The 22,340-nt window shown below is 47.4% G+C and overlaps 1 protein-coding gene across 9 annotated transcripts in view; it reads right to left on the bottom strand.

Moving 5' to 3' along the window:
• Window positions 1-22,340, bottom strand: part of LIG3 (DNA ligase 3) — a 27,595-nt gene extending 5,255 nt beyond the window's left edge. For 2 of the 9 annotated variants that reach the window (XR_004228544.1, XM_023192859.3), the window contains exons 1-19: window positions 22,205-22,340; window positions 19,286-19,836; window positions 16,862-17,005; window positions 13,639-13,839; window positions 12,639-12,790; window positions 11,917-12,083; window positions 11,686-11,763; window positions 11,045-11,213; window positions 9,310-9,465; window positions 7,537-7,668; window positions 7,085-7,164; window positions 5,928-6,015; window positions 5,464-5,541; window positions 5,022-5,145; window positions 4,307-4,449; window positions 3,894-3,968; window positions 2,623-2,769; window positions 1,918-2,113; window positions 1,233-1,354 (exon numbers count right to left, since the gene is read on the bottom strand). Coding sequence is in view for 7 of the 9 variants with exons in the window: in XM_023192859.3 (XP_023048627.1) it covers window positions 1,233-1,354; window positions 1,918-2,113; window positions 2,623-2,769; window positions 3,894-3,968; window positions 4,307-4,449; window positions 5,022-5,145; window positions 5,464-5,541; window positions 5,928-6,015; window positions 7,085-7,164; window positions 7,537-7,668; window positions 9,310-9,465; window positions 11,045-11,213; window positions 11,686-11,763; window positions 11,917-12,083; window positions 12,639-12,790; window positions 13,639-13,839; window positions 16,862-17,005; window positions 19,286-19,832 (2,799 nt within the window). In the remaining 2 variants the exon portion in view is untranslated. Of the gene's footprint in view, window positions 1-788; window positions 1,029-1,232; window positions 1,355-1,917; window positions 2,114-2,622; window positions 2,770-3,893; window positions 3,969-4,306; window positions 4,450-5,021; window positions 5,146-5,463; window positions 5,542-5,927; window positions 6,016-7,084; window positions 7,165-7,536; window positions 7,669-9,309; window positions 9,466-11,044; window positions 11,214-11,685; window positions 11,764-11,916; window positions 12,084-12,638; window positions 12,791-13,638; window positions 13,840-16,861; window positions 17,006-19,285; window positions 19,837-21,292; window positions 22,085-22,204 lie in introns of those variants that run through there. The other 7 variants (XM_023192861.3, XM_023192864.2, XM_023192863.2 and 4 more) reach the window with 7 other exon arrangements.

Here is a 22,340-nt window from a genome sequence, read left to right as displayed (position 1 = left end):
TGGGACCTGGAGATGGGAAGAGTATGTGTGTAAGAGCCACCCAGTCATGGTGGGCAGGCAGAGGTGGCTCTGACTCAGGGCCCCCAGATTCAGTGATGTCCCCTGAGACCAAGCAGTCTACTCTGTACAACCTGCTAGACTGAGGGGTCAGGAGTCCTGCTTACTACTCTCAATGGGTTCAAGGACTTCAGGCTGGGAAGAGAGGGGAAAGGTTTCTACAGGTCTGTTGGGGACCGAGTTCAGGACCTGAGTTGTCAGACTTCTATGCTTACTCCTGGATGGCGGTGGGGAGAGTGGGGGTGCAATGACACGGGTGTACATTATGTTTACTTCTCTATCTGCCCTTTGAGCCATCAGCTCCCCCAGAGTTGAGCCAGTATTAAACCTAGTTCTTGGCATCAGGAAGTGCTCAAAAGAGGCCGGGTGCGGTGGCTCATGCCTGTAATCCCAGCACTTTGGGAGGCCGAGGCAGGCGGATCACTTGAGGTCGGGACTTTGAGACCATCCTGACCAACATGGTGAAACCCCGTCTCTACTAAAAATACAAAAATTAGCTGGGCATGGTGGCACATGCCTATGCTCCCAGCTACTCGGGAGGCTGAAGCAGGAGAATCGCTTGAACCCGGGAGGCGGAGGTTGCAGTGAGCTGAGATTGCACCACTTCACTCCAGCCTGCACGACAGAGCCAGACTTGAGGGAAAAAAAAAAAAAAAAGTGCTCAGGAGATGTTGCCAAACCCAAGACTGACAAGTAAGTGTAAAAGGGAAAAGGTTCCTCAGGTGGGAGGAGAGTCACCAAGCTAGTGCCCTCTCCCCTTCTTATTGCTCGCTGGACCTGCTTCCAGCCTGACCACAAACTCACAATGCTGCATTCCCACACCCAGACTGGGCTTTCCCATTTAATGTAAATTTTGACTTGGGGCCAGCAGCTGAGTGAGTCCCTGCAGTCTCTCCTGGCTAGGCCGGGCTGTTCTATCTCCTGCCTGCTGGCACAGTTCTCCTTCCTCTCTGCTCACTGGCTCGCCGCCTCTGCAAGGCAACAAGAGGACACAAGGGTGAGCAGCAGCACTGCTGACCCCGCCCACAACAGGAGCGACGGCAGGCAGGGAAGAGGTTTAGCCAATGTTCCCCAAACACCTTTGCTCATCCTCTTTCAAACTTCTTGTGCAGAAGGTTAGGAACACAACCTGGGCTAAACTGGCCCACTTGGTGTGTTGCTGTTTTTACCCTCACCTTTGTTTGGCACAGGGTCTCATCAGCAGCTTTCCGCTTCTCCCCTACTTTCACTGGAGAAGACTTCATGGCCAGCTTCTCTCCCACCTTCACAGCAGAAGGCTTTGCAGTCAGCATGTTGCCTGAAGGACAAAGAGGAAGCTGGGCGTGGTGGTGCAACCTACGGTCCCATCTACTCGGGAGGATCAATTGAACCCAGGAGTTTGAGGCTGCAGTGAGCTATGGTCGTGCCACTGCACTCCAGCCTGGATGACAGAGTCAGACCCTGTCTCTAAAAAAACGTAAGATAAAAAAGAACTAAGAGGGTAGGGATTGCTGATAATGCTCCCTGCAGTCAGGGGTAGTAATGGGAAGGACCAGGGCCTTTCTCTGCTATGCGCATAGGTGAGAGGGGGGTGAAGAGTTATCAGCTAAGCCCTTTAGCTCAAAGGTAGCTTATTCCCTGGTCAGACTGGCTGTCGCCAGGGTACTGCTCCATTCAGGTTTGCTGAGCAGATACAGGGTGCCCAGCAGAAGGGTCTCTGGCCCATGGCTGGACACACAACAGGAATGCAGTCCATGTCCACTGCAGTGGACATAGATAATCATGAGATCTCAGGGCTGGAATGTGAGACTGCATCCCTGCCCTTGAATCTCTGCCCCTCACACCGCCCTCTTCACCATCCCAGCCCCTCCCTATCCTTACCGCCTTTGCTGTTGGAGTTACTCAGCTTCCCTTCTGCTTTCTTGGTACTGGCAGAGGGCTTGCTGGGGGCCTTGCGGGACACAGCAGACCCTGAGGGACCCTTATTCTCTTCACTGCTACCCCCTGTAGTGGAGCTCCCCTCATCTCCAGCCACTACAGTGAAGTCTGCCTTCTCCTTGGACAACTGGTACAGTTCCTGAGGTGGGGAGGGACAATGTCAGAGGGTTTTATTGCCTTCCCAGACTGGCCTCAGAGGTGATGTGTGTGGTGTGTTTTAGGTGCACGTGAGAACAAAGATGTGAGAAAGATAAAGAGCAAGGAAAAGGAGTTGGCTTCCTTGGTACCATTCCAAAGTGTGGCCCTATAGCCTGAGTAATCAGGGTACAAATCATTGTTCTCGGTACAGTGAAGCAGGGACTGAAGGCTGGGGCAACAGGAGCAAACTCTTATACCCCAGACCAAGGGCTGCTCAGTGGGGCCTCGCAAATGCAAGGTTCTCTGCTCAGAGATGGAGGGAGAAGGAGGTCTAGTGCTGTGCCCCTGGCCCAGCAGCAGTTTGTCTCCCTCTCTAATTGCCCTCCTTGCTCTGCCACAGGAGAATGGGGGAAAAGAGAAGACAGAGGACATGTGAATGGTCCAGATGCCCAAGGCTCCAAGGCCTGGACAGTGGGGTGGAGAATACACATACAGCCTAAGAGCTGCTACCTTGAGTTGGGGAAGGTTAGTGGCAGATTTCCAGTCCTTATCATCTCGGATTCGGGTGCAGCGAGGGAATCGGATGGAGATCCCATCAGCTGTGTGAGCCTCCGATTTGGAGAATTCAGCCCCTGTGATCTCCCACACGGCAGCTTTCTGTCAGGAGTAAGTCAGCAGGTCATCACTGGTTAAGAAGATAGTATCAGTGGCTGGGCGTGGTAGCTCATGCCTGTAATCTTAGCACTTTGGGAGGCCGAGGCGGGTGGATCACCTGAGGTCAGAAGTTTGAGACCAGCCTGGCCAACATGGTAAAACTCTCTCTCTACTAAAAATGCAAAAATTAGCTGGGCGTGGCGCACCCCTGTAATCCCAGCTACTTGGGAGACTGAGGTGGGAGAACTGCTTGCACCTGGAAGGCGGAGGCTGCAGTGATCAGAGATCTTGCCACTGCACTCCAGCCTGGACAAGAGTGAGACCCTGTCTCAAAAAAAAAAAAAAAAAAAAAAAGGATCTCCCACCCAGCTAGAAGCAATACAGAACAGTTAAAACCAAAAAGGTGGCCGGGTGCAGTGGCTCACGCCTGTAATCCCAGCACTTTGGGAGGCTATGGCAGGCAGGTCACCTGAGGTCGAGAGTTCAAGACCAGCCTGACCAACGTGGAGAAACCACGTCTCCACTAAAAATACAAAATTAGTCGGCTGTGGTGGCACATGCCTGTAATCCCAGCTACTTGGGAGGCTGAAGCAGGAGAATCGCTTGAACCCGGGAGATGGAGGTTGTGGTGAGCCAAGATAGTGCTATTGCACTCCAGCCTGGGCAACAAGAGTAAAACTCTGTCTCAAAACAAAACAAAAAACAAAACAAACAAACAAAAAACCAAAGAAGGCTTTGGCTAGCAGCTGGGAAACTTGGGTCCCAGTTCTGCTGCTGCTGCTGCCGAATAACCTTAGGGAAGTCCTGTTTGTTCTCTAGGTCTCTTTCTTGGTCAGTACAAGAAGGGATTGGGCCAGATTACTTCTAGAACACACCCTTTGCGCTGAGTGGATAGGTAGTCTCTTCTTCTTCTCTCTCTCTTTTTAAAAAGCAATTGTATTGCAGAAAGAATTCTATTCAAAATTCCTCAGAGTTGTCCGGCTGTCCCTGTGCCTATTACTTGGCTGGAAATCCAGATCCCCATCCCTGGGTGGACTTTCAGCGAGGTGAGATGGATTCTCTATGGCACTAGAGAACCTGCAAGCTAATTCTATGGGCTGGAGGACCCCAAGCCATTGAGTTGATACCTTTGGGTCTGGGACGATGAAGTCAGGATAGTAGATCTTGTTGACTTTCAGCCAGCTGGGTATTTTGCTGGGGTCCTACAGGAGAAAAGATGCTATTTTGGGCTGTTCCCAACCTAGATCAAGGCTTAAATCCCTTCTCCTGGTAATGAGATTATAAGAAGCCACTTAAACAGCTGACTCTTGAGCAATGTGATCCTCCCAGCCCAGAGTGGGTATGACCTAGAGGCATGCAAGCCATTTTCCACAAGGAAGGCATTCAGAGATTTTAAGGCCTAATCCTGCTCCCCTGAGCAAGCTGCAACCCTTCTTTCTGGGGAGACAGATAAACAATACCCGTGATCCCCAAAGCACAGCCTCTGTCTCAGTGATCATGGCCAGTCCAGAGGCCAGGGTCAACCAAGTCCCTTCCTCACCTTGCTGATCTTCACCATGTCTAGTTCCTTCTGCAGGCGGGCAAGCGTGGCGTCATCATGGCCTCCTGCACACTTGGTGACTGTGCACCACTTCTGGCTGCCAGGGTCGTAGCAGCCCATGAGGAAGATTGACATCATGCCGCCTGGGAGGGGAGTGTGAGATGAGTGTGGGTTGGAGGAGCCATCTCTGCCAGCCCGAAGAGCCCAGGAGAGGGAGCCCGGGGCCAGGGAGAGGACCTGGGTCCCAGCCGTCAGAGTGCCAGAGTTTACCTCTCGGAGCTACCTCTTACTAGCTGTGTAATTTTAACCTATGTAAGCCCCAATTTCCTCTTTTGTAAATTAGGGATAACTACACCCAACGTGTTGGGCTGTGGGGCGTTGAATTGTGTTGGACACATGATAGATTGCTTAAAAGTATTAGTTCGTCAGACTCCAGCTTCCTCTCCAGTCAGGAAAGAGATTTTCCCTGAGGAGAAAGCTGTCAGGTCCTGACAAAATAACTGGTGGTAAGCGTCCTTCTGCTAGGCTAGCATAGGGTACTCTATTCTGACTTCTCCCTAACCAAGTAAGCAGGCCAGCTTGGGGCCCCAGATCCTAGGACTTCGGAAGTCATGACTGGCCATGCTGGCAGATCAAGCCAGTAACAAGGCCAGCCTGTACCTCAAGCGATGCCTTCTAAAACAGTACCATCCCAGTGGGCAGAAGCCACCCTGACCTTTGCTCCCTTGCCCATAGAAGGCCCCAAGGACCACCAGGTCAGCTGTGTCGGCCATGGCCCCCTCATTCAAATAGTCTTTCTTCACTTTCAGCCAGTGCCGCTTCCCAGGCTCATATGTACCCTGAGGTGAAGCAAAAGAGAGACCACAGAGTAGAAAGGCAACTCCATGAGGATGGGTTCACCCCTTCACTGCTACACACCAGATCTAGCCCAGTGCCCCTCCCTCAGGGGAAGAGCCCTCAGGCTCCAGGCACTACAGGAGACACACAAATCAGCCCTCCAGATCCAGGACATATCTGCCCACACCCTGGAAAGGCTTCCCCAGCAGCCACCCCAACCACTGTAGGCTGCCATCGCCATCTCCTGGTCAGGGCTGGAAGGGCTCAGGGGAGAGGGCTGTGAGTGAGTCGACAGGAGAAAGCACGCAGGGCCACCTTACCTTCACATCCTTCAGTACCAGCCCCTCCAATCCCTCCCGGATCACCCGGGTTATCATGTCAGCCAAGTCTGAAGCTTTCTGAGGGACAAGAGAGATGCGGAAGTTGGTGTGAGAGTGGAGAAGGTAGTGAGGGGGGTTGTTCCTTTTCACACACTACTTAAGTGCCCAATGGAAACACCCTTACTTGAATATAAGGGACAAAGGGTTAGAAAGCAGGTTGCTTCTCATTCCAATGAGAGGGCTGCTGTGGCTTTGAAACACAGGGGCTTATCTAGGAAGGATTTCCATGCCCTACCCTGCTGGGTGAAGACTAGCAGACAACATATACAACAGTCAAATGCAAACATTATCAGGAGGCTCCATAAGACATTAAGATTTATTCTTCCATTTGCAGTTGACCCAAGGAGTTCTCTGCCCTGCTTTCAAACTTCTAGGACACTGCCTAGCGTAGGGTCTTCACTTACTGTGACTCGCTTCATTTCTGAGAACATGATCCGGTTTGGAATTTCAACCATGTTGTCATGAAGAAACTTCCGTCGCTCACACAGAGGCCTGAGGAGAACAGGAGAGCTGAGGTTAGGCCGGGATCCTCCCATCCTTATTAGGAATTCTGAGGAAGGAAGGGCCACAGTGATAAAACTGCTACTTCAAGAAAGGGCTTGCCACGGATCAAAGACCTCATGTGTAACAGCTCTGCTGTCAAGGGCTGCAAGGGCTCCATCGTGACCGAAGATGGACAATTGTGAGCTGTGGCATAGAGCCAGTTCATAGTTGTAGTTCCTATTTCTACTTCATCGAGTGAGCCAAGGGAGAACTGGCCTCTAGCCCAGATTGTATAAATTCTGGTCCCACTTGAAAAATGACTCCAACTCTCATTTTTTACCCCCCGCACCCTGCTTTGGTCCCAAGGCCAACCCCTGGGTATGCAGGCTGAGACAGGCCTCGGGACCCAAACCCCAAATCCTACCCCCACCAATTCCTTCCCTCTCTACTTCTTTCTCCTTCCTCGATCAAGGATGTGGCTGCTGCAGGACGAACAGGGGTAGAGATACATTTCTAAGTGAGGAAAGGGCTGATACTGGTTTCTCAGGCACAAGCATATGGACGCAGCTAAGTGAAGACTGCTCATTCTCTCCAAGATGGTCCCACCCATAGCCTCCCCTGTAATCAGGAGCTTCCTGTTGTCAGTCCCTTCTGAAATCAAAACGTTTGAGCTGAAAACCATCTGCCTTATGCCCCCAGGGGTGCCACTGGAGCCCCCAGGGGTGTCATTGGAGAAATAAACTGAAACCCCATATGCTCACAGTCTATTTCTCTGCAATAGTCCATTTTGCTTTAGTAGAGAAACTTCTTTGGGGGTTTGGGTTTCTTCTGTGACTTAAGCTCTCAAGAGACGTGATGGAGTCAACACGTGGGCTCTTTCTTACACTGAACGGGGAGCGGACCATGTAGCAATTGTGCTTCCTCTTGCTATTGCCTTTGGCAAGCTCCTGAGTGCAAACGTATGTGGCAGCTGGTTCCCTGTACCCTCCTTTCCAACCTGAAGCCCCCATCTTCCTCATCGAGGAAATGAAAACAGATTCCTGGCAGTTTCTGGGTTTAAAGATGCTAGCCAACTCACCTGTCCATCAAGCTGACATCATTAAAGTAGATACAATCAAAAACAAACAGGCAGACATTAGCATCCTGGAAGGCTGCTTTCTGTAAGGGAAAATGAGGTAGTAGGTATACAAAGAACAAAAGTCACAGAGCATGACAAAATAAGGAGTACCAGTCCACTTCTGGAGGCCCCCTAAGGCACCAAATGAGAAAGTCCTATTTCTGCTCTGAAGCCCCTGGGGCATAAGGGCACTGAGCAGATAGTGCTAAATGGAAACCAACCCAATTATAACTTGGTTGCCAATACCAGTCCCTTTTGAGAAGAAAAGCAAAAGACAAAAAACCAAACCAGAAACAGGTCAGAAGCAAAGAATAAGGCCCACACTAAGTGATATTTCCTTCCTTTTCAGACTGCAGCGTGCATCCACATGTACATACTCATTCATTCTTGCACATATGGCCCTGAGGCAGTACCTTGTGCACTCCCAGAGTCCCAAAGGGCAGTGGTTTGCCTGTCTTGTTGTCAATCAGAAGCACCTCAGAATCCAAGATCATGCTGTGTCCCCCAGGAAAAGCCTGGGGGATGTAGTCCTTAAAGTGGGCTACCTGAAAGCAGAAGGGGAGCTTTGGTGAGGGATGACATGGCAGCAGGGACCCCAAACCATGCCATAGAGGGCAAAGCCTGGGCCCCAGATGGGATACAGAACAACATGTGGAAGGCCCAGCTAATGCGCAAAACATATAGCTAGGCCTTGCGAGCCACCTGGACAAGAGGGAGAGGCCATCTGTTTCAGTACTTCTGTCCAGGCCCAGGAAGAGGTCAGCCCATGCTGAATCACTTTCTATGGGCTGTAGAGAAGGTACAATTTTTGAGGAAAATGGAAGAAACAGAGAGATTAAACCTGTCGGGGGAGGAGGAGGAGGAGGGTGGGTGGGCAGAGATTAGTGCCTACTGTAGAACATGTGTGACTGTCAGGCTGGGGATTGGATTAGGGGAGAACAGGCTGCTTGAAAACAGAAAAGTAGAAATGAACTCCCTCAGGTGCAACAAGGAAACTTGAGCAGTGTCTTCTCTGAGCGGGAGCCCTGAACCCACAGCCATCACTACCCAGGATGCTTAGAGCAGGAACAGGAAAGGCCAGCACATCCACGCCATTCCTCTTCAATCCCTAACCTAGCCCGTTAAGAACCCAAATCACAGGAGAGGCAAGGGATGAGTGAACACTGGGTAAGGGAAAATTAAGGAAAGGACTAAATCTGGAAAAGTGTGCTCAGACTTCTTCCTGGGTCACAGATGGTATCTATTTAACACCAACCTCACCAGAAGCAGCTCCTCAGTGATTTACAGTGCTTCACAGAACACGTGAACCTGCACTAAAGCTCCACAATGAGGCCACTGCTTAGCCCTCCTCTTGAACATATGAAACAAATGGCCTGCTTTGTTCCCAGTGCTCCAGCAGGAAGGCAAGGCTGAGGTAAGCATAGGGGCCACACAACACGTTCCCCTGAACCCCCTGGGGCTCTGAAAAACTGAATCTGGGCTAGGAAAGAAAAGGATAGCAAGGATAGGAATTCCATCTGCTCACAAGCTACTGGAGCCAGATGTTCCAGCTGCTTTTCCCTGAAGACACCCCCAAAGGTTCACAGTAGCCTTGGGAGTGGAGAAGGCCTAAGGAGTAAGGTTCCAAATGCCACCCCTGATTAGAGCAGGAATTTGGCTCCCAGATGTCCCCATAAGAGTGTGTTTACATCAGAATGTAAACTTCATGATGGCCAGAACTTGTGTCTAGTTTTTCCACTGCCATATCCCCACTAGCTATAACAATGGGTAAGCATCTGATAAATAACTGTTGAACAAATTAATGAATGACAGCCCAATAGCCTGTGGTATATAAGCCTTAGTCTAGCTCATGGGAAGCATCTGGGACATGGAAACACAAAAGACACACAGCAACTCACCAAGTGAGCTCACTGTCCCAACCAACATCACTGTGGGCAAAAGAAGTATCACTGTTCCAGGGAGCTCTATCCTCACTAACCCAAGCCAGGGCTCTTTGGCTGTCCCTGCTGAGCAGCCCTTCGTTATTGGAAGACTCCAAAAATGAATAAATCAATTAATTCATTCAACAAATAAAAAAGAAACCCTTATTGTGTACCACAGCTGGAATGGCTATGGGACTCTGGCCCTGAGATTGTTAGAGGCACAAAGGGGAAAGATGGTCCTGGCAGAAAGGAAGGGACTCATACCTTGTGAGGCAGGACGGGCTTGAGACTGCGGCTGAAGTAGCTGAAGTGGTCTCCATTCTTATGCACTTGGACTCGCTCTCCATCGTACTTGATCTCAGAGAACATGCCATTGGGACATTTCTTCATTGCGTACTCAATGGACTTGCAGGCCTCCGCCTTGGGGTGGGGAAAGCAAAGCCTGGAGACTTTCAATGAGGGGCTGCTAAGCAGCGACAGCCAAAGACCTTGTAATTGGGTTGGTGAGGGCAGGACCTGGGTCTTGGGGACTGACTGCCCATAATTAATGCTCTGTTGAAGAGGTGATGGGAACGGAAAGGGCTGGACAATGTTGTATTCTGCCTATAAAATAATCACCAGAGCTGACACAGGAGCTCGCCTTTTGAGGAATATGAATGCTATTCATTGTACAACAAGTAAAAGCCCAGTGAAACAAGATTTAATTTTTTTTCTCAATAATTCAGGCTCTTGCAGGGCCTCTGGCTTCTTACTAAACACATCAGTTCTCCCAGTAAAAAAGGTCTATGTGAAGCTAAGGTTAAAGAGTGCAGGTGACAGTGAGGCTGGCAGGGTAAGTGATTGGGGGTCCCTACAACAGGGTTTCCAGATACCGGAGCGCTTACTTACATGCCTACCTGTGCTAGCCTAACTCCAACAACAATAGCTACCATTTTGGGAGTACTTCACACACATAATCTCATTTCATCCCTGATGTGACATCCTATGTGACAAACATTGTTTTCATCGTTGGATAACAAAACTGAAGGTTAGAGAGATTAGGTGCTTGCTTAAGTTACGCTAACAAATGGCAAGAATGAGATTTGAATCTAGGCCCACCTATAAAACCTGTGTGGTTAACCACTAAGCTATATAACCCATGCCAGTCTTTAAATGTCAAACTAAAGAACAGATGCCAGGAGGCATTTTTATAAAAGTCAGAAAAGCCACTACTGCAGGTGGCCACAGTCCCATCCCTGGGATGGAGATCTCACTGTTTTGATGCTGGCTAGCCCACATTCCTAGCAGGGAGAGAACACTTCCCTATCTCAAACACAAAACCCTAAACCAAGGCTTTAGCATGACACACAAGACAGTTTCAAAAAAAGCACTGTACATCACTCAAAAATCCAAAGAAGCTCACAGTAGGCATGGCACCATATGTGGTGGGCCCTGTCACACAGGAAAACTGACGCTGGAAAGGAAACTCCATTTCTTATGAAATGAGCAGAGGCCCAAGATGATGTCTGCCAGAGTCAGCCTTCATTCCTTATGTGTCCTCCCTCTTCCCAAGTCACCCTGTCACAGGAAGCCTGGCTCTGCCACCAACTCTCAGATCTACTTTGCAGTAGGTCACAGAATCTCAGGGGTTACTTAATACATCCATCTGTCTTCAGGTAAGATAACAGATAAACCATTCTAGGGAGATGCCTCAGGCAGTCTCAGACGTCATCCACACAGGAGACTGAAGGACAAGAGAAACTAAATCACTCATCTAAGATTCTACAGCTTCTTGGTGGCACAGCTGGGCCTACGGCTCAGGTCTTTCCACTAGATCTTCTGTGTTCTCTTTTGCCTTCGCTTCCTACTGAGAAATACCCCCTTGCACCTCCCTCTTCCTTGCCCAAACTCCTCCAGTCAATTTGCAAGCACTCTCAACACTCATACCCTATCCGATCTCAGCCCGAAGGATGTGGAGCTTGGAGAGGCTGGAGAGCAGAGGCAGGGCAGCACTCCTCACCAGCATGGGCTGCACAGGTGTCATCAGCGAGGCCTGGACGCTCAGAGCTCGTCTCTGGCCCGGCTCCTTCTCCACCTCCTGCGCATTGTGAAGGACCCGCTCCACCACATCCTGCAGGTTGCGCGAGGCTTTGAAGGCTTCATAAGCATTGGGGTCAAGGGCGTCTAACCTGCCAAGGGGTACAGGAACAAGGAAACAAAACCACTGCCTTTGTTTGACTCCATGGCTTTGGACAGCAATCTGTCCTCACAGGAGAAATCCTCATCTGTAGGGAAGGGGTTGTGTTCTGCTGTCTAAAGATTTTTACAAGAGGAGAGAAAACTCTTGGAAAATTCAGCTCTTTTGAGATACTGTGCCTATGTGGATGCTGCCTTAGCGAGGGGCTGGAGTAGGCAAGAGACCCATGAACATATTCCATACTTCAACTGTAACAACTCTGTGAGAAAAGTACTGTTATCTCCATTCTATATAGGAGAAAACGGAGGCAGAGACAGGTCAAGTGACAGATCAGGGTCCCACAGAAAGTAAGAAAGTGGAATGGGGATTCAAATCCTGATTGGGACTGAAAAGTCCTGACACCAGTTGGGAACAAACGAAGCTAACAAATGACAGCTTGAGCTGTCAGAGGAGCTGCTACTTACACATGTTTTGCACCTGAGTTCATCTTCAGATCATGTTTGATCAACCTGATGATGCATTTAAGGTCATTGGCTGTACACCTAGAGGAATGAGTCACATTTAACTTGGTCTTGAAGAGCTCTGGAACCCCAAGGGAACCTTCCCTTCCCAAGAAAACCTTCCCTTCCCAAGAGAGTTCATGTCTCTATGCCCAATCCCCATTGGGCACGGTTTGACGGAGGCAGCTCCCCCACCTGGAGGCAATGTCCTGCAGGACCTGTTGCTGCTCATCCTCCTTGGTGAGCTTGGACAGCCGCAGAAGGAACTCATCCACCTCCTGGATGGTAAGGAGGCTCTTGGCAGCTGGGGGGAAAGACTTGCTCTGCTCAAAGAAGACTCTGATTGTCTCTGACACGTCACCCTGTCTCCAAAAACCAAAATGCCAGTGCTGCAACCCTAGGGTGGCCACGTGTATCCCCCAAGACCCAGGACTGAAGATGAATCAAGAAATTTCAATCATAGCTCCTATCCCAACTCAACATATCTAGCCCACTTCTTAAGAGACACTAGCCCATCCACAATTCCTAGAAGGGGATGGAAACTTGCCATGGTACCGGGGATAGAGTCACGAACAAACCAAAGCTTGGCAAACCCAAGTTACAGGAGAAAACAAGTGAGAAAAGAGTACAGAATAAGAGCCCCAGGGGAGACAGAGGGGGCAAGTCTCAAATTGTGACTTTTGAGAACCAGGCCTTTGCAGTTCAGCAGTGGTATGGTTTCCGCCCTCAGAAACTTACGAAATTAACAGCTATAGCCTCACATTCAGCTCCCCCAATAACAAAGGCTTGCTCAAATGGGTTTCAGTTTCCTAAAACAGTATGTGTCCCAACCAGAAAAAAAAAAAAGAGGCTGCAGGTGCCTGGCTTGGCAAAACCCCACCTGGAATGCAGCCTACCCTCCCTCCCCTTCCTCTGACCTGCTCTAGGTCCCGTGCCATATCATCTGGGTTGCAGTTAAAAATGCGACTGAAAAGCTTCACAATCTGCTTATCATTCAAGTTGTAAACAGTCTTAACGACTCCTGGCAGCAGCAGCTTCACCGTTAGGTACACATCACCGTGGAAACCATCTGGAGATAGAAGAAAGGAACCCTTCTTGAGAAATAGAGCTTAAACACATAAATATATAAACTCAAAGAAGACTGGGCAAGGTGGCTCACACCTGTAATCTCAGCACTTTGGGAGGCTGAGGCAGGAGGACTGTTTGAGCCCAGGAGGCAGAGGTTGCAGTGAAATGAGATTGCACCAATGCACTCCAGCCTGGGCAACACAGTCACATATTTTTGTCTCAAGAAATAAACAAACAAACTCAAAGAAGCAGAGCCCAAAACATATCTATCTATCACTGCCCATGCTCCTATAGTACCCTGTGCGCATCGCTACAGCAGGAGACAGCATGGAGTTCAGAGGCTGGTGGACTGTGTGTCTGCCTCGCCTTTAGCCTACACACGAACTCTTGTTGGACAGAGTGGTTACTTTCACTTCAGGTGCCCAGTGACAAGGACATTACAGATGCTCATTGACAATTTGTTAGATAATTAAAGAAACAGAGTTGGAAGATTCTATTCCAAGCTGTGTATATGGTTCACAAAAACCTAATTAAATATGTAGGACAGTAAATTTTCTAACTAGTCAAATAGGATGGGTCCTCCTGGCCTCCTAGGAGCAGAATAAGGGGAGAGGAAGAAAGATGCCAAAGTGCTCTGAAAAAAACTGGTTACATAATTTGAGGAGTACGGTGCAAAATGCAAATGCGAGGCCCTTTGTTCAAAATTATTAAGAATTTCAAGACAGACTACAGTAAAGCATTAAACCAAGCATGGGACCCTGGGCAACGATACAGCTCACATGCCCTGGAAGGCAGTCATGGCCTTGAGCTCTCTGGAGGAAAGGCCTATTCAGGATGCTCATGCCACACCTCCTGCTGAGCCTTTCCGCAGGAAGTCCTGGATGATCTGGGTCTTCGTGTTGTAGCTAGGATTATCGGCCACCATGGCGCATAACTTTCGAAACTCCCGTAGCAGACAGTCCTTATGCTTGGGGTCACATTTGCTTGAAGATAGACTTCTCTTAGGGGCGGGGCTTGAGGGGGCTTCCCCAGAGTTGTTGGCCTTGGCTGCTGGAGAAACAAAAGAGATGAATTCATTCTGCCTTTCTGAGAAGAAAGAAAGGGAAGGAAGGAAATTAACAGATATTCTGCTGGTACTTTAGCTTTATTTAATCTCCCCGAACAGACCTTTGGGGTAGATGTCATTATACCCATCTTACAGATAAAGAAATGGAGGCCAAGTAATTTTCCCAAATCTTACAGCTATTAATTGATGGTAAAGGAGCAATGGCCTCCTTAGACCAAGCAAAACACCAGACTGAAGTGCATCTCTTTATGTGAGCACTTCACAAAAGAATAAAGACCGAAGTCATGCCAAGAATGATCAGGACTGGCCGGACACCGTGGCTCACACCTGTAACCCTAACACTATGGGAGGCCAACATGGGAGGACTGCTTGACCCCAGGAGTTTGAGAACAGCCTGGGCAACATAGGAAGATCCTGTCTCTAAAAAATAAATAAATAAATAAAGCGGTCAGAAGGATCTCAGAGCAATTGTAAAGCTGACCCCAGAAAAGTTGGCATGAGAAAGGAGTAAGAAATGAGGGCACGTGTTAGTCAATGTGAAATTACTGCTATCACAGGTTGTCAGAGCTGGAAGAAGCCTTAAAGATTATCTAGTTCAATGGTCTCTTACTGATAAGGCGATTGAGGTCTGACAAGAGCAAATGACTTCCTGGCCCACTTCCTTGTTGAAAGAGCCAGGACAAAGACACTACTAAGAAAGTCAGATCCCACTAGTACACTCAACATCCCCACCCCTTGCCACTTCAATCTTTCTTTTCTTATTGTCAAAATAAAATCCTGCTTCCCAAGGAGCAGTTATGAAAAAAAAATACATTTTTACAAAAGGTGGTCAAGGGACAGGGCTTTCCTCCAGACGCTTAAAAATAACTATGCGCAACTCATCGATCACCTTGTGACCATTTACAAAGCAAATTTTATTTGCAAGCTTGTGGCAGAGCCATTACTAAGCTAACTGCTGTTGTATGCTCCTTCTTGTCTGGGCTTTGTAAATTATAAATCCATCCTCATCTCTGATACGGAATCTAAATACGATTTTAAGGGACAAAATCTCTAAAGTGTCAATGTTCAATCAGGTTGCAAGAACTAAAACACTGTTTCTCTCAACTCCTCTCAAATTCCATCCCCAACACCGGAGCCCTTCCAGAAACATGCTGTCCTTCTCATCACCTGGACTCTTCTCTATCTTTGGCCTACCAGCAAACAACCAACCAACCAACCTCAGAATTTTAAAATAATAAAAATCCTATAGAGCCAGGCACCGTTTTTGCAACGTTATCTCTTACAGTCCTCATGAGAACACTATGGGGTAGATGAGGCATGGAGATATGATGAAGCTTAAACAAATAAATATACAACCTCAAGGAAGCAGAGGGGAAAATAATCTATATATTGCTGCCTATGCTCCCATAGCACCCTGTACATAACACTATGATAGGAGAGGCCACTGCTGCTTCATAGACAGAGGCTGAAGAGAGGTAAGGATGTGCTCAGGGATCTGAGCTGTCAAGGACCAGAACTCTTCTGACCTCAGGTCTAGGCTTCTTTCAATCACATAAAATGTCTTTCAATCTCCAAATGACTTCTAAAATAAGGCCAGGTTGTTTGGCTTTATTTATTTTCTTCAACTGAGTCAATCACAAGAATGTCTCCAAACAATAAATGCAGCAACACAGTGTAGTATAAAAGAGCACAGGTACTGGAGTCAGACTTCAGTGCAAATACTAACTCCATGATAACCCTGAACTTCAACTTTCTCAGTCATAAAAAGGGCCTAATAAAAAGTACTTCCTAAATAAAAGTACTGTCTAGGGTTAACTGAAGAACAAATGAAACTACACATGTAAAAGTCCCTAGTCCAACGCTGTCTGTTTACATAAGGCCAATAAATAATCCTGATCTTCTCAATTCCCATCTACACCACATGCCCCAGCAAAGTCTTCCTGAATCCCTGTCTATGAAACAGCAATTCCATATTTTATATAAAAGAAACTATATATGTGTGTATACACGTGTGTGCATGTGTGTATTATAGTGAAGAGAAAAGGAAACAACACTTTATTGTTCATCCGTCCTACAAAGAATATACAAATAATAGCCACAGTCCTCCCCTTTAGGAGATGGGATTTGAACCCAGAGCTCGCTGATTGCAAAGTCTGCAAGCTTCATCCCTAGGCTGTACTGCCTCCCAACAAATAGCAATATCCTTCAGATCCTTTTTTCCTTCCTTTGTGTTCCATAAAGTTCCAGTGTTTTGAACAAATAGTTGTAAGAATCAAGAAGGGAGATCCATGCATGACATCTCCCTTCTTCCATATTTTCATCTCTAGGCATATTCAGGGATACAATTTCTCAAAATTCCTTCATTATCAAAACACATGGAAGTAAAAGACAGGTTCTAATAATCTCTGTCTGACCCAGGTAACTATTTTAAGGGGAAAAAGTCTTGACAAAACAAATCTTTCTGCAGCAATAGAGGTTAAAGTATAGAAAGAAACGCTATCCAAGTGGAATGCTGGCCAGGCACAGTGGCTCACGCCTGCAATCCCAGCACTTTGGGAAGCTGGGGCAGGTGGATCACCTGAGGTCAGGAGTTCGAGACCAAGCTGGCCAACGTGGTGAAACCCCATCTCTACTGAAAATACAAAAATTAGCCAGGCGTGGTGGCAGATGCCTGTAATCTCAGCTACTTGGGAGGCTGAGGTGGGAGAATCGCTTGAACCCAGGAGGTGGAGGTTGCAATGAGCTGGGAATGTACCACTGCACTCCAGCTTGGATGACAGAGCAAGACTTCATCTCAAAAAAAAAAAAACCCAAAAACCAACCAACAAACAAACATAAAAATCAAGTGGAAGGCTTAGCATTAGCCATTACCTGTTTCTGCTCAGACAGAAGCAAATTATTTATGAGATGAGATAGCACAGAATTTTCACTCTTAGTCAGAATCCTAAGTAGAATACAAAATAAAAGCAGCACTATAACAGCTAAAGTAGCCCTAACCTATCTTACCTGAAAAGCCAGAAAATTTCCGGGGATTGTTACTGGTGACAAATGAGGCGCTTTTCACTGGAGAAGTCACCTGGCCAGTGGTTGTCAACTTAGCCTGGACAACAGCTTTCTTCTTTGGTGTACTTGCTGCCTTAGAAGACAGATCTGTAGGATCACAAAAGAAGATAAAATATCCTTCAGTGAAAGCTCTCTGAAAAAACATCCAAAGAATCTATCAACGGCTTCTAGAGCCTTGCCTGTTAAGTCACTACCCTAGCACTAGCCCAAGGCTGGCTGGTGGTTGGTAGTTTTTGAGTGGGAGTAGTAGGTAATAGGGTATTAGGGGGAGAGGAGGGAAGGATATTCTGGAGACAAAAGATCCAGTTGCCATTTACCTCTATTAGTAACTTAAATTTCATCAACATTCTCCACTTCTTATCGCATATATAAGTCTCCAGAAATAACAATTTGGGGGAAATCAGAAATTATAGTGTGATGGATAAAACTTAGAAAACGCCAACCCCACAGAATTAGCTTCAATTTAGAGATGAATAAAAAGTAAATGAGGATCACGGAGCATGTCAGTCTAGCATAGGAAGGAAAATTTCCAGCTGCTTAATTATCTGAGTCATGAACTCTACCTATATTTCTCTTCCTCCAAATGAGAGATGGGTCAAGAAGTAACAAATAACAAAGGCTGAGGCCAATAGCTAAGGCAGTGCAAGGTGGGATGGGGAGCCTGAGAATAAAGTATATGGGAAGTAAAGTTTTCCTTCCTGGAAGTCTTTTTTCCTTTCAAAGAACAAGGACAGATACCCATTTTTAGAGCTATTGTTAACTGTCTTCCTACAGTGACCAGAACAAAGTTGAAGATATGAACATTATTTTACAGACGCTGAAGGTCAAAGAAGACTAATTGGATTTGGAGGTATTGGCATAAATTCTAAAATCTACATATGTAAATATGTGTGTACATGCAAACATGTTATATAGCCATATATAGGTATGAATTTTACATGCATGTATTTTCTAGCTCTGTCTGCTGAAAGGGCTTAGAAACAGACACGCCATGGCTGGGTGCTCACACCTGTAATCCCAGCACTTTGGGAGGCCAAGGTGGGCGGATCACTTGAGGTCAGGAGTTCAAGACCAGCCGGACCAACATGGTAAAACCCTGTCTCTACTAAAAACACAAAAATTAGCCGGGTGTGGTGTTATGTGCCTGTAGTCCTAGCTACTTGGGAGGCTGAGACAGGAGAATCACTTGAACCTGGAAGGCAAAGGTTGCAGTAACATAGTGCCACTGTACTCCAGTCTGGACCACAGAATGAGACTCTGTCTCAAAAAAAAAAGAAAGAAACAGATAGCCCATAACAATGTGGACACATAGCATCCAGGTTTTATTCTTTAATACCATTTCCCACTAACAGAAATCTGTACTCCCCAGAGAAATTGCAAATTTCAGGGCTGGGGAAGGATACATATAGGATAAGACTAAAAGCATCCTGCTATACCCAAAGTAAAGAAGTATATTTAAAAAAGTAATGAGGGTATACAGGACACAGAGGACAGTGTAAAGGGGTTCCTAATTGGCCAAATATGAGACAATTAAGTATCAAATTAGTTAAGTACAGTAATGAATTATATGCTACAGGAAAAAAAATAAAAGAGGATAGTAATCGGTACTCTATTCTTCCAAAAACAATGTCTAAAAGACAGACTACGGAAATTTTTCAGATTAAAGGATGCCAAAGAAATACAACTAAATGCAACATCCGATGTGATCCTAAACTGGGATTCCATACTGCAGGAAAAAAAGCTATTGAAGGTATGACTCAATCCACTGACAAAACAGTATACAGATGGTAGATTAAAGTATTATATCAAGGACAAATTTTCTGAGACAAATATGTGTATTGTAGTCACATAATGGTCATATATCCTATTCTCAAGGTATATACACTGAAGAATTTTAAAGGGCCATGATGTATGCAACTTATTCTTAAATGGTTTAAAGTGAGTGCATGCAGGTGTGTGTGTGTGTGTAAAGAGAGAGAGCACATGAACAGATATGATAAAGCAAATAGAGTAAAATGTAAATTGGTAAACATGGGTAAAAGGAATATGAATGTTCTTTGTACTCTTTTTAATCTTGCAACACTTCAGTGAGTTTAAAATTATTTCCAAATAAAACGTTAAAGGCCGGGCACGGTGGCTTGTGCCTGTAATCCCAACTGCTTGGGAGCTGAGTCAGGATGACCTGAGTCTGGCAGTGCAAGACTGCAGTGAGCTATGACTGCGACATTACACACTGGCCTGGGCAACAGAGTGAGACCCCATCTCTAAAAAAACTAAGTTAAAAAAAAGAGAAAGCAAGCAATTGAACTCCTTATCCATATTTCTGTCAGCACCAATAAGATGGGAAAGCAGTGTTCTCTACCTTACCTGCAATGTGCTGGGTTATCTGTTCCTTCTCATTATCTTCCAGCTCTTCCCAGCCTTCCAGCTCTGTGAGGTCCTCAATTTTTTTTGTGGTGGCCCGGGCCCGCTCTAGTTTCTCAAACATGCATTTAATGTGGTACCACTCTTTCATATCACCCCCAGACTCTGAGAAGGGATTGGGCACCACTTTGCCAATTCGGCATATGCCCTTCACAATCTTTTCCTTGCATTTTTTGCAGCCAGCTGTGCCACGCTTGGCATAGTCCACACAGAACCGTTGCTCAGCCATCTCACAGGGGCCACTGCAGAGTCCCACATGCAACCCTGGCAAGAAAACAAGGCAGGTGGCACGTGATCTTAGATGGCTTCCCTGGAATGACAGAACAGGCTTTCTTCTCAGGAAGAGGGGGTATCCATGAAGCAGATCTGTTTCTGACCACTGGCTGAATTGTCTGACATCAGGCCTGTGATGTTCTCGGAATAGGCACAGTTCTTTTCGGCTGAGTGCACGGAGGGTTTGTGGAAAGAGGATCTTGAAAGCCAAAGACATATAGCTGCATGAAGAGGTAGGAGGCCAAAAAAAAAAAAAAAAAAAAGATATAAACAAAGAGATAGGCTTCCAATTTTCCAAAGGCCAGCCTCTTAATATAGTCCATGATGACTAATCAAACACTTTTCAAAGTATTACATTTATTGTCTACTCTACAGCATGAAAGAGTTCTGATACAGGAAAAGCCAGCTCGCAAAAGAGTGTTCAATTATCTAATGCACACATGTACATCTAGTAAATCACAATGAAGAAAATCCAAATAACATAAAAGCTCTTTTTAGGTCATCAGCAACATATGATACTCATAATGGATGATGACCTTTAAGTATTACAAGATCCTGAAGTTTCTTTTTTTTTTTTTTTTGGAGGTGGAGTTTCACTCCTGTTGCCCAGGCTGGAGTACAATGGGGCAATCTCGGCTTACCGCAACCTCCTCCTCCAGGGTTCAAATGATACTCCTGCCCCAGCCTCCCAGATAGTTGGGATTACAGGCATGCGTCATCATGCCCAGCTAATTTTTTTTTTGTATTTTTAGTGGAGACGTGGTTTCTCCATGTTGGTCAGGCTGGTCTCCAACTCCCGATCTCAAGTGATTCGCCTGCCTTGGCCTCCCAAAGTGCTGGGATTACAGGCGTGAGCCACTGCGCCAGGTCCTGAAGTTTCTTTTTAATCACCAGTAAAAATTACATTATGTTCATGAAGTTTTTATTGTGAAGTTTAACACATACACCATCCTCAGAAATCAAGCCACTATACAGATTTGGAATTGAGTTAGAATCCCTATATTGAGAGACAACTAAGTAGAGCCTGGAATCAGACTGCCTGAGTTCAAATCCTAACTCGGCCACTTACCAGCTGTATAACTTTGATGGGTTACTTACCTCTGTTTCTGAGCTTCCTCATCTGTAAAATGTGACTAATTATGGGACCTAACTCAAATAGCTGTTCTAAGAGTAAAACCCTTAAAACAGTTGGGCACACAGCAAGAGCTCTCATTGATTAACGTCACCTCCTATCATGATCGGTGAAGTCGTCATCTTTCAAGAAGAGGCTCCCGATGTGCAATTAACCTGTTTATAATTCAGCAACTTGAATCAGAGAGTGCTGAAGTAACCGGGCAGCAAGACTCACAGGAACTCATAAATCAATCCAAATGGAAAAAGATTATATCAGCATCTTCTTATATTCATGTTTTCTAAAGCATTTTATAGTCCTAGTTTTAAGTATACTGGAATTATGTTGTCTGCACAAGCTGTGAAGCAAAATTGCTATCATGTTATAAAAAGCAGGCTTTGCTTACTGTAGTGCAACACGGTGTGAAGGAAAGCTAGTGGACCTGGAATAAGGGATGGGAGTGCAAATCTGACCTGACCGTACAGTTTACCGACTGTTACCTCGGAGAAAACTTAATTTATCTGCATCTGTTTTCTTATTTCTAAAATAGGGTAAAAAATACCTACCTCACAGGGTGGTTGGGAAAACTACAAGGAATCCATGAATGCGCTGGTTGTGGGGGAGGGAGGCGGTTCTGAACTCTCTAAAAATGTATACAAAATGTACATTCGAAAATGCACGATTATTTGGAGGTCTATCACTTTCGTGACATTCACAAAGGGCTATATAACGCTCAAAGTTTAAGAACCACAGAGGTGAGGTGGGTGGAAGTACGGCAGACCCATAAAAGGAGGTCAGAACAAGTGAGTTTCAACACTTTCCCTAGAAGATCAATTTGCAGAGCAACCTCTAGGGCCCCAATTATGAAAGGAGTGGACTTGAGGGAGGCTCGGAAGGCGCTGGGCCACGAGGAGGCACAATGCAGCTTTGAGGAAACTCGTCTGTCCCTCGTTCCGCACCCTCACAACGGCTGCAGCCCAGGGGCCCGAGAAGGAAATCGCTGAGGCCTGGCCGCCGCCGCTTTTCTCGAAGGGCTTCCCGCGCCGCTGTCGGAGAATGGCGGGGACAGTGGGGCGGGCGGAGTAGGCCGCGACCCCCAGCGAGGCAGAAAAGATCGCTTCTCCACCGGGTCCGGGACGCAGGCGGGAAGTGATCATGGCTCCCAGAGCCCCACCCGAGCGCGCCCGCTTCAGCGCAGGAGGACGCACGCCGGGCCGGGATACGAGAAGGCCCCGTGGGTTCCCCAGGGCTCACGGCCCGGCGCCGGCTTCCCCGCCTCACGCGGAACCGTGGGGGTCCCGCGGAGCCGCGAGCCTCCCCCTGGGCTCCCGGGAGGGCCGCCACGTCACGGAGGGTGTGCCCCTGGGCTCCGCAGGCGGGCGGGGGAGGAGCCGGGGGGCTGGCTCCCTGGCCGCGCCGAGCTCCCCGCCCCGGCCCGCTGCCTTCCCCACGCCGGGCCCCGCCGCGCCGCTCCTCACCTGCCTCTCCAGCTCCGGCGCTCACCGCAGGCCTCGGGACTAGCTCACTACAGGCCGCCGGCAGCCCACGACGGTTGGAGCGCCTGTCTCTTTAAATCCGGGTCCTTGAGCTGGAGGCAGCACGCAGGCGCAAGAA

Source organism: Piliocolobus tephrosceles, chromosome 16 (genome assembly GCF_002776525.5).
Source record: "Piliocolobus tephrosceles isolate RC106 chromosome 16, ASM277652v3, whole genome shotgun sequence".
Taxonomy (NCBI): Eukaryota; Metazoa; Chordata; class Mammalia; order Primates; family Cercopithecidae; genus Piliocolobus; species Piliocolobus tephrosceles.
The sequence above is the reverse complement of the archived record's forward strand: the minus strand, read 5'-3'. Positions and strand labels throughout refer to the sequence as shown.